The sequence below is a fragment of the Podarcis filfolensis genome, assembly GCF_964270895.1.
Source record: "Podarcis filfolensis genome assembly, chromosome: 18".
In the NCBI taxonomy this organism is placed as follows: domain Eukaryota; kingdom Metazoa; phylum Chordata; class Lepidosauria; order Squamata; family Lacertidae; genus Podarcis; species Podarcis filfolensis.
Window position 1 is genome coordinate 2,308,446 of NC_139622.1, and position 11,552 is coordinate 2,319,997.

An 11,552-nucleotide genomic window follows, 5' to 3' on the forward strand; every position below is an offset into this window, starting at 1 on the left:
CACAAAGATTCCTGGCAATCCTTGTTTGTGAAGGGTGCTGGGAGTTGTAGCTCTGTGAGGGGGTAAACTACAGTTCCCAGGATTCCTTGGGGGGGCGGAGATTTACTTTAAATGTGTTTTTAAGAGCCTGCAATGCTTTTCAGAGTGAAGGACAGCTCACTCGGTAGAGCATGAGGCTCTTGTTCTCACGGCCACGGGTTCAAGCCCCATGTTGGGCAAGATTCCTGCACTGGAGGGGGTTGGTCTGGATGACCCTCAGGGTCCCTTCCAGCTCTATGGTTCTGCGATTCCACATCTTGAGGCAAAAATTTCATAGGCTATGTGCTCTGCAAAGAAAGGCATCATCTTTGTTTGGGTCTGAGTCTTCTGTCAGCCCATTTCACTGGGGGGTGGACTGAGTTCAGGCTACATGTCATAAAACATGTTCTCAATCTGATCCTTTTCCATGGTTTTGTATGTATTGTGGTATTTTATGCATTGTGACTTGCAGTTATTTTTACTGATCATAGTTCAGTAATTATTTATCGTAATGCTAAGAGTGAATTTCTGTTTAATTGTTATTTTCTGTTGTTTTGAGAGTCCAGTTCATTGTGTGCTATTATATTCTAATAGATCATTGAATATTACTTTATTTGATATAAGTCGTTCCAATTTAAAGTTATGTTTTATCATGACATTTTGTATTGGATCAGGTTATAAGGTGTTCTTTGTTGTCTGTTTCGTTGCTGCAAAGTGAAATGAAATGTCAAAAAGCGATAAAAAGTACTAAGCGTACGTTGAAAGGGGAAACGGCGCCCTGCCAAACAGGTGGCGCAGGTTTCTGTGGCGCTCTTTGCAAGCCTACCGGACCTGTTGAAATGGGCAGAGAAATGGTCACAAATCCTCTTTTCCGAGCCCGATTCAGGCCTCTTCAGAGCATCATCTCTGATCCTGGCGACGTGGGACCTGGAAAATCCCAGAGGCTGCATGGCATCAGGAGCCCAGACGGCCTGTCCTGCCAAAGTCAACAATCCCTTCCCCGCAAAATTAGAGGCTGGCTCCCATTTCCCCCCAACAGAGCTCTGTGGCGGAAGAAGCCACCCACGGAAAGCAGGCCTGGCCGCTGACCCTTCCGTCTGGGTCGGACGCTCACCGGCTTCTCTCCCACGCTGGGGAGAAAGGCTCTTTTGGGCACTGCCTTCAGATGGCAGCACACGAAAGCTTATACCAAGAACAAACGTAGTTGGTCTCTCTCTTTTTTTTATTAAATATTTTGTTGATTTACAAAAGTGTGTGCAATGTCTCTCTCTCGTATTTTTTCTTTTCCATGTAACATTTTTACAAATCAGTTTCATTTGTTTAGACATTAGGAAGAAAGGGGGGGGAGATGGGGGGGTCGGGTGGCAATGTTTCTATTTTACTTAATATATGTGGGGTTTGGCGTCAGCATCGTTTGTGCAGGTTCTCTGCTGTTCACTTGTGTTCCTTTGGTGGTGAGAGAGGTTGGGGTTGGCCTAGGGTGTGGTTGTTTGTTTGTGGTTGGCTGTGATGGTCTTTGTTTTCATGTGTGAGTGGGGTGGGTGGGTGTTTTGGATCAGGTTAGCCATATTGATTTGTATGCTGTTGGTGGATTATTGTCTTTGTCTTGTTGGGCTGTGTACGTGATAAAGGGGAGCCATACCGGGGTGAAGGTGTCTTCTTCTGTTTGTCCCCGTGTCAGTTTCCGTTTATTGGTTAATTTTTCTAGTAGGGCTGTTTCCCATACTATTTGGTACCATTGGTCCATGCTTTCTCCTGACAGGTCTCTCCAGTGTCTGGCTATGATGCTTCTGGCTGCTGAAAGTAGGTGGGTTAGGAGTTCTTTGTGGTGTAAGTGGGCATTATTGTCTTGGAAAATGTTTAGTAGGGCCAGTTCTGGGGTGAAGTCTAATACTTGCTTAGTTATTTTACATATTTCTCGTGTGGCTGTTGTCCAGAATAGTTGGATTTTGGGGCACTCCCACCACATGTGGAGGTATGTGCCTGTGGAGGTGCACCCTCTCCAGCATTTTGGTGAGGTTCCTGGACATATTAGCCCTAGTTTTCACATAGTTGGTCTCTAAGTTATATATATATATATATATATATATATATATATATATATATATATATATATTGACTGTGTCAGACCAACACGGCCACCACCTGAATCTATGCATCTGGCTGGCAGGCTCTTGCCCTATTTCAAGGAGAGGAAAAGGCAGAATCATAGAATTGTGGAGTTGGAAGGGACCCTGAGGGTCATCTAGTCCAGCCCCTGCAAAGCAGGAATCTTTTACCCAACGTGGTTAAGAGGTCTGCCAGCTGCTTGGGACCAGCGTTGCTCGGGGCCTTGGGTGCCAGTGGCTGATTCTCAGCCTAACTTTCTTCACAGGGTTGCTGTTTCTTTAGGCATTTTTTAATTTTCACACCCCCCCCCAGAAGGAACAAGGATAACAGCTGGAGGAAATTAAAACTGTAAAAGGCAGGCAGAATGAGTGGTTGCACAGGTGTTAAAATGACAAAGTCCGTAATATCAGCGTTGCTTTGGTTACCAAGTCTAGTTCCAGGTTTGCCAGAAAATCATGGTGTATGTCAATTTCAAGGCGCTAGTCCCTAAGCCGCGGAAGCAGCGAAGGCGGAGCTGCGACGGGCGATCGGGTACGGCGGTGATGGTTCCAGCGCCTCCATCCTCCGCTGCAGGAGCTCCCCGTCTCCCGATCTCTGCGCTCCCTCCCCGATGCAGTGGGCAAATTTCAAGGCGCAAGACCCTAAGGTGGAGGGGGGGGGAATCAGAGCCGCGATGGGAAACTGGGTGAGGGTCAGGCAGCCCCGCGCGCGCCCCCTTTCCTGGCTCCTGGCTCCGCTGCAGTTGACCGATTTCAAGGCGCTAGTCCCTTAGGCGCGCGGGCTGCGCGGGCGGCGCGGCGACGGGGGGCGGCATGATCGGCCCACCCCTTCGAGGCGCCTCCCCGCTCGCTCGCTGGCTCTCGCCTCCGCCCCGCAAGCGCTGCCTCGACGGCGCACAGGGACCTTCTCCCGTCTCTGGCTCTCCCCGCGGCCCCGATCCGCCCCATGCCGGCGCCCCCTCCGTCCCCCTACGGGCCGCGCGCCCTGGGCGCCCTGCTGCTCTTCGGCACCGTGTCCGGCCTGATGGCCGTCCTGGCGTCCATGCTCATCTTCCAGATCCAGGCGGGCAGCCGGGCCGGGGCGGCGGGCGCGGCGGGTCTCCCCGAGGGGGCGCGCCGGGTGCTGCTGCCGCTGTCGGCGGTGCTGGCCTCGCTCTGCCTGGTGCTGAGCCTCAGCTGCCTCCTGCTCAGCCTCCTGCACGGCTACTGCGGCGCCGAGCGGTGCGCGCCCACGGGGGGCGCTCTGGGGCCCGACAGGTGCGTACTGGCCAGGCCGAGAGGGGCGGGGGGGGGGGGACACATCGGTCTGAAGTTTGCTGCGTTGGGCGGGAGGGGGCTCTTAAGCCATCTCGAATAATAATAATAATAATAATAATAATAATAATAATAATAAATTTATTTATACCCCGCGCATCTGGCTGGGCTTCCCCAGCCACGCTGGGCGGCTTCAAACAAAATATTAAAATGCCGTAATGCATCAAACATTAAAAGCTTCCCTAAACAGGGCTGCCTTAAGATGTCTTCTAAAAGTCTGGTAGTTATTTTTCTCTTTGACATCTGGTGGGAGGGAGTTCCACAGGGAGGGCGCCACCACCAAGAAGTCTTGTAACTTGGCTTCTCGTAGCGAGGGAACCACCAGAAGGCCCTCGGAGCTGGACCTCAGTGTCTGGGATGGACGATGGGGGTGGAGACGCTCCTTCAGGTCTACTGGACTGAGGCCATTTAGGGCTTTAAAGGTCAGCACCAACACTTTGAATTGTGTTCGGAAATATACTGGGAGCCAATGTAGGTCTTTCAAGACCGGTGATATATGGTCTTGGCAGCCACTCCCAGTCACCAGTCTAGCTGCCACATTCTGGATTAGTTGTAGTTTCCAGGTCACCTTCCAAGGTAGCCCCACGTAGAGCGCATTGCAGTAGTCCAAGTGGGAGATAACCAGAGCATGCACCACTCTGGCGAGACAGTCTGTGGGCAGGTAGGGTCTCATCCTGCGTACCAGATGGAGCTGATAAACAGCTGCCCTGGACACAGAATTGGCCTGTGCCTCCATGGAGAGTGGTGAGTCCAAAATGACTCCCAGGCTGCGCACCTGGTCCTTCAGGGGCACAGTTACCCCATTCAGGACCAGGGAATCCTCCACACCTGCCTGCCTCCTGTCCCCCAAAAACAGTACTTCTGTTTTGTCAGGATTCAACCTCAATCTGTTGCTGTCCTATCCTGAGCTGGTTTGGAAGAAAAGCGAGATACAATCATAGAATGGCAGAGTTGGAAGGGACCACGAGGGTCATCTAGTCCAACCCGCTGCGAGGCAGAAATCTTTTGCCCAGCGTGGCACTTGAACCCACAACCCTGAGATTAAGGGGTCTCGGGCTCTACCAGTATGTATGAGATATCAATGAAATCTGTCCACCCATCCAAGGAACTCGCCATAATTAACTCGCCATGGGCTTCCGGGGTCTTGTAGCCCCCAAGTTTATTACAGGTCTTCCAGAAGAAAGGCCTTCTTCTGAGCACGCGACCCAGAGGCCGGGTCTGGCTCACCTTCGTCAAAGGTGGCTGTTCATGCTCCCCCCTCTCCTTGCCCCTTGCAGCCCTCCTCCAAATCATTAACCAAAGGCGTGTCCAAATTGTCTCCAAACACGAAAGAAACGGCGGCATCCGCCATGCATTACATGCGTTAGCACGGCTCAGAAACGACACGCTGGGATGTCAGGAGGTCAGGGTTAAATTGCTGGAAGCAGAAGGCAGAGAGCAAGTTGGCTGAACTGGTGCCACAACTGCAGGTGTTTAAGATTCAAGCGGGCATTGCCCTGGCACTTCCCTGAAGGTCATCATAAGGTCTAGAAACTTGGATTTCTAAACACGCACACATCCAGTCATAATGCCTAGACCCAGAAACATAGAATCATAGAATTGTAGAGTTGGAAGGGACCCTGAGGGCCATCTAGTCCAACCCCTGCAAGACAGGAATATTTTGCCCAACCTGGGGCTCAAACCCATGACCCAGAGATTAAGAGTCTCATGCCAGATTTTAAATTTTACAAAATGTACGTACTTCTTGATTGTCAGCTAACCTCTGGTTTACAGGGATGTAGAGCAATTCGTTGAAATTAACAGGTATTTTTAAATATTCAAAGGATAAAAATCAATATAGATTCATAGCACTGTAGAGTTGGAAGGGACCTCGAGGGTCATCTAGTCCAACCCCTGCAATGCAGGGATCTTTTTGCCCAACACGGGGCTCAAACCCACAGCCCTGGGAGTCTCATGCACTACTGACTGAGCTGTCCTAGGAGCATGAGACACATCAGTGCATGTCCAACATCATGAGATCTATATGCCTGGTTTTTTAAACACACAGACACCCAAAGTCATAGGGTCTAGAAACTTTTCATGCATGTCCAGTGTCATGAGGTCTAGAAACATGTTTTAAACACATATACACACTCCTAAATTCTACAGACTTTCACAGACCTTCAAAGTGCCCCTATTTTCCAGGGACAGTCCAGAACTTACAGAAGCCATTCCGGTTTCTGATTTGATCCCGGAATGTCCCGCTTCACCTTAGGACATCCCTATTTTCATTGGAGAAATGTGGGAGGGCTGGAGTTATATGACCTCCCCAAGCCAAGGAGATAAGTAACTAGACAACCTTTGGAAGACATCTGAAGACAGTCCTGTAGAGGGAAGTTGTTTAATGTTTAATGTTTAATGTTTGATGTTTTATTATGTTTTTATATATGTTGGAAACCACACAGAGTGGTGGCAGCAAACCAGTTTAGATGGGTAGGGTATAAATAATAAAATTATTATTATTATTATGCAATAGGATGTCCCTATTTTCATTGGAGAAATATTGGAGGGTATGCTTTCATGAATGTGGTGTAGTGTCATGAGGTCAGAAACATGGGTTTTTAAACACACATACACACAGGTCTAGAAACTTGCATGCACATCTTGTGTTACAACAAGGTCTAGAAACAAGGTTTAAACATTCACATCTCCATAGTGATAAATACTTGATTTAAAAGCCACACATACCCCAGATTCAAGCAGGCGTTGCCATGTCTATGATCAAAAGATCCAGAAACATATATTTTTTTTAAAAAGCATTTGCTCACACAGCCAGATTCAAGTAAGCATTGCCCACACATTTTCAAGCACACTTTAAGGTCCAGAAGTTGAACCAGACTGAAGTGGGCCCCGCAATGTCGAGTACAGTCAATAAGACCTAGAAACTTAGGGATTTTTTGCCTTTTTTATTTTTTAAAGAGCTATAGCTGGTGAACCATCCATAATTGAAAAATACTGGAGCACTTTCAGGCACACCTTCTGTCATGTGGTCTAGAAACTTGGTTTTTTAAAAACAGCAACAACACATTTGCAGGAAGGCGAATTTGACAGTCGCTGCTGCAATTTCTGGACTTAATCAGCCATTGCCTGATACTGGCTTTTACGTTACTCCGCAGAGTGCTGGGGCCCCCATCCGCACCCGTCCAAAAATTCCTGCCGTATGAGAAACTCTGCTCATTATCCCTCCAGCTCACGTCCGCCAACTTTTCCCACATTGCCGCTGTCATTCTGAATTACCACTTTGAGGTTTTCTTTTCTGAGTTTCCCCCCTCCCCTCCATGCTTTCTCTCCCTGTTTCATTTTCCTTTTTTTTCTCAGAGTTTTGCAAACAAAGTCTGTCCAGGCCTGCAGCGAACCCCCCTCCTTTTTTTCGGAAAGTAGGGGACGGTCAAAACAAAGCTCTCTCTATTCTTGGGGACAATGGCAGGCGAGGAAGGAGCAGGGAGGGCGTCCAATATTTTCTCTCTGTTCCCAAGACACCGTCCCTTTGCAACATTGCGGTTTTAAAAAACACCATTCACGTGGGGGCGTCTGTTGTCCCCCTATCCTCATCTCCACAGTTACGACTGAGGTGCAAATATTTGATTTATTCTTGGGGGGCACTGGGGGTTAACACCACCCTCCTTCCAGAAAAAAACACCCCATGTCCTGCGGAAACACTTTTAGGACACATATTTCTCAAAGCTTTAGCATGAGCCGGAGGGGAGTAAGGGGTCTTACTCAACGGAGACGTGTTGAAATCAAGGAGCCAACGTTCACCAGGCCTGTTGAGTTTGGCAGGTCTGCTCAGTGGTCTAAGAAGAGCACTGCCAGGTCAGAGGGAGAAGGAACGAGAGGCTACAAAGGATTTGGGAGGGGCAACACACAGAGCACACCATGCATTAGAATCATAGGGAAGGGACCCCCAAGAGTCATCTAGTCCAACCCACTGCAGTGCAGAAATCCCAGCCAAGGAACCCACTGCTTAGCTCGGTGCAGTGTGTAATCTCTTTGGGGCAGAGACCCCCACCCCCTGCTTCGCTGATGCAACTCCCTAAAGCTCGAGGCGATATCACGGAGGCGTTGCATATAAATATGTGAAAATGAATTAACCACAGGTTTCTGTTCCTTCCTCCTGCCGCAGGGGCGACTGGTTCCTCGTGGACAGCCGGAAGGTGCGTCACGTGGCCGTGGGCCTGTTTTGCTGCGGGGTCTCAGCCTACCTGGCAGGTGAGTTTGGCTCCTCCCCCTGCCCACTCTTTAGACTAGCTCTTGCCCGCCCTCTGCTGTTAGACCAGTGCAAAAGTGCTTTCAAAGAAAGCTGGCTCTAATTCAGGAACCCTAGAATTGGAAGGGACCCCTAGAGTCATCTAGTCCAATCCCCTGCAATATAATAATAATAATAATAATAATAATAATAATAATAATAATAATTATTATTATTATTATTATTATTATTATTATTATTATTTATTATTTGTACCCCGCCCATCTGGCTGGGTCTCCCCAGCCACTCTGGTCAGCTTCCAACAAAGATTAAAAATACATTAAAATGTCACACATCTGAACAGGGCTGCCTTCAGATGTCTTCTAAAAGTCAGTTGGTTGTTTATTTCCTCGACATCTGATGGGAGGGCATTCCACAGGGCGGGCTGTACAGTTTACTGTACAGACTTCTTTTTTATCACTGATGTATACAGTGGTACCTAGGGTTACATACGCTTCAGGTTACATACACTTCAGGTTACAGACTCCGCTAACCCAGAAATAGTACCTTGGGTTAAGAACTTTGCTTCAGGATGAGAACAGAAATCGCATGCCGGTGGCACAGCGCTAGCAGGAGGCCCCATTAGCTAAAGTGGTGCTTCAGGTTAAGAGCAGTTTCAGGTTAAGAACGGACCTCCAGAACGAATTAAGTTCTTAACCCGAGGTACCACTGTATTAAATTGTGCCCCCTCTCTAATTCTAGTGCTTACCTGCCAGAAAACTTGCTGTTTGTTGAACAAACCACAGTTAAAAGCACTCCGTGGCATCCTGGTCTGTCTGAACAGTCAAATGTTGTTAAAGCAAACCATGGTTTACTGTGCAAGCATTATCCTTTTTATTAAAAAAAAAATCACTGCTGCGGATTTGTTGAAATGGGTTGCCATATTTTGAAGAGTAGAAAGAGGACACATTTGTCGACTTTAACTTTGGATCGCTATAACAGCTCTCATTTTACATTCCCATGAAAAAGAGGTTGTGTCTAGGAAAAAGAGGATATATGGCAACCCTAGTTGAACAAACCGCAGTGGCCTCCTGTGCTGTCCAAACACAGTCAAACCTGGTTAAAGCAAACCATGGTTTACTCTGCAGGCATTCTCTTTTTTATCTGTATAAAAAAACCACTGCTGTGGATTAAATTGCATCCTCTCGCCCTCGACTCCAGCTCTCTCCATGTACATGTTGGTGCAGTTTGAGACGGAAACCGGGATCACCAGCGCTTGCGTCCTTTCGTCGGGCATCCTGGTCCTCTTCATCACTGTGACGCACGCCCTGATCCGCGCTGCCAAAGCCACGGGGCTCAGCCAGGGCGAGCTCTCACACACCCTCTACGAGAACGACTCGGCCCGTAGTGGGGAGCTGCCCGCTGCCCCCCTCAACAACACCAAGGGCATGCCTGCTCCCCGGCCGCGCCCAGAGATTCACCGGGAGTTTTCCTACCCGCCGTTCCTTGAACAGAAGTCCCACCTCACCACACCGGCCAGCAGCAATGTCACCTCGTCGGGGAGCGCCGAGCTAACCCTGGAAAAGGATTGCTACAGCGCTCCCCGGATGCACCGGACCCTCTCGGTGGAGTCCAGCCTCCTGCAAACCCACGGGAAGCCATGGAACGGCGTCACACAGGAAATGAGGAATGTGCTCTCCCGCAAAACGGCGGGCACGGGGAAAGATTCGACCTTGGTGTAGAAAACGTGGGTAACCCGTCTCTGCAGAGGTGTATGGGGAGCCAGCTGGTTCTCTGGAGGCCTCTCAGCTATTAAAGACGTTTGCTCTTCCTTATTCCCGCAGCCTGGTTAATTGGCGGAACTCCCTGCCACAAGGTGGTGGCCGCTCACATAGGAGGTTTTGAAATAATAATAATAATAATAATAATAATAATAATAATAATAATAATATTTGTACCCCGCCCATCTGACCAGGTTGCCCCATCCACTCTGGGCAGCTTCCAGCATATACAGAAATACAGTAAAACATCAACCACTTATAAACTTCCCTATACAGGGCTGCCTTCAGATGTCCCCTAAAAGTTGTATAGTTACTTATCTCCTTGACACCTGAAGGGTGTTCCACAGGGAGGGCGCCACTACCGAGAAGGCCCTCTGCCTGGTTCCCTGTAACCTCACTTCTTGCAGTGAGGGAACCACCAGAAGGCCCTCGGTGCTGGACCGGGCTGAACGATGGGGGTGGAGACGCTCCTTCAGGCATACAGGGATGAGGCTGTTTAAGGTTTTAAAGGTCAGCACCAACACTTTGAATTGTGCTTGGAAACGTACTGGGAGCCAATGTAGATCCTTTAAGGACCGGTGTTATATGATCCTGGCAGGTGCTCCCAGTCACCAGTCTGGCTTCCGCATTCTAGATTAGTTGTTGTTTCCGACTCACCTTCCAAGGTGGCCCCACGGAGAGTGCATTGCAGTAGTACAAGCGGGAGATAACCAGAGCATGGACCACGCTGGCAAGACAGTCTGCGGGCAGGTAGAGTCTCAGATGGAGTTGGCAGACAGCTGCCTTGGACGTAGAATTGACCTGCGCCTCCATGGACAGCTGTGAGTCCAAAATGACTCCCAGGCTGTGCACCTGGTCCTTCAGGGGCACAGTTGCCCCATTCAGGACCAGGGAGTCCCCCACCCCTGTTCACCCCGTCCCCCAGAAACAGAACTTCTGCCTTGTTAGGATTCAACCTCAAGCCGTTAACCGCCATCCATCCTGGTCTGGTGAGGGCAGACGCATTGCATCTTACGCATAATTACACTTGTGCAATTCCTACCATACGTGGTTGAGGGCAGGCTGGTTGAAATTGCGCGGGTTAAATCCAAACCAGGTGGACAGTTTAAAATCTTTTTGCACTTGGACTGCATGGGCTCTGGGAGTATCGCATATTCTCCCCCCCCCATTGCGATATACGCAATTTCCCTTGCACCCAAACCCCCACATAAGATGCGATCTTACTGTATTACCAAGCGACTAGTAATGGAACCTCCAATTACAGAGGATGGAAAGCAGCGTCCAAATTAGCTGTCATTCCCGCATTGTAAGGGTTGGACTAGATGACCCATGGGCCCCCTTCCAACGGAACAATTCCGTTATTCTACAGATTTGCTCCCAAGTAATCCCAGGCATCGCCGGCACCTGCTCAGAAAGACTCCCTGCCTGAAACTCTGGGGATCTGCTGCCAGTGTAGACCGTGCTGAGTTACATGGACCAATGGTTCCACCTGGTTTACGGCACCTTCCTAGGCTCTGATTTTAAGTCAGATTCATGAGCAGTGCTTTCTTTCAGGGGGTCCTCAAAAGTAGGTAGTGCCAGCACCTCCTTTGTTGTTGCTAAGAAGTGTGGCACTTCCTGTAACAACTTCATGGTGAGTATATAGAAAAAAAGCACTGATCATGAGGACTAGGATCTTAACTTGATTGTTTTTTTAAAAAAATAGAAGAGCTGCAACTCAGCTGTAATAATACAAATAATAATACTACAAATAATAATAATAATGATATTTTTTTTATTTGTACCCTGCCCGTCTGACTGGGTTGCCCATCATCTGCTTTGTGAACAGAAGGTCCCAGGTTCCCAGGCTGGGAAAAAGACCCCTGCCCACTACGCGAGTCTCAAATCCTGGAGATAAGTAGGAAATACTGGCCAAAAGTCCTGACTTGGGATAAGGTCAGTTCACATATTCCTGCCACACCTTTCCCAAGCACAAGGAATGTAGGAAAAACCCTCACTCTCAGCACACAGGAAGTCCCCCCCCTCTCTCTCTCTCTCTCTCACACACACACACACACACACACCCTCCCACCCCCACACCACTGCAATAAACATTCTGTTATCAGC

General features: G+C 49.0%; 1 protein-coding gene across 1 annotated transcript; it reads left to right on the top strand.

Moving 5' to 3' along the window:
• Nucleotides 1–3,009: 3,009 nt before the first annotated feature.
• TMEM221 (transmembrane protein 221) lies at nt 3,010–9,500 on the top strand. Its single transcript, XM_083594850.1, has 3 exons — nt 3,010–3,383; nt 7,603–7,688; nt 8,887–9,500. Exons 1-3 carry the CDS (start codon nt 3,073–3,075, stop codon nt 9,405–9,407), a joined length of 918 nt encoding a protein of 305 aa, XP_083450976.1. The 5' UTR covers nt 3,010–3,072; the 3' UTR covers nt 9,408–9,500.
• Nucleotides 9,501–11,552: the final 2,052 nt, after the last annotated feature.

Excerpts from the sequence above, each read along its gene's own strand:
- TMEM221 (XM_083594850.1), top strand. The coding sequence starts at position 3,073 with ATGCCGGCGCCCCCTCCGTCCCCCTACGGGCCGCGCGCCCTGGGCGCC. Across the intron at positions 3,384-7,602 it reads GGCGCTCTGGGGCCCGACAG|GGGCGACTGGTTCCTCGTGG; the intron begins GTGCGTACTGGC and ends CTCCTGCCGCAG. Across the intron at positions 7,689-8,886 it reads GGTCTCAGCCTACCTGGCAG|CTCTCTCCATGTACATGTTG; the intron begins GTGAGTTTGGCT and ends CCTCGACTCCAG.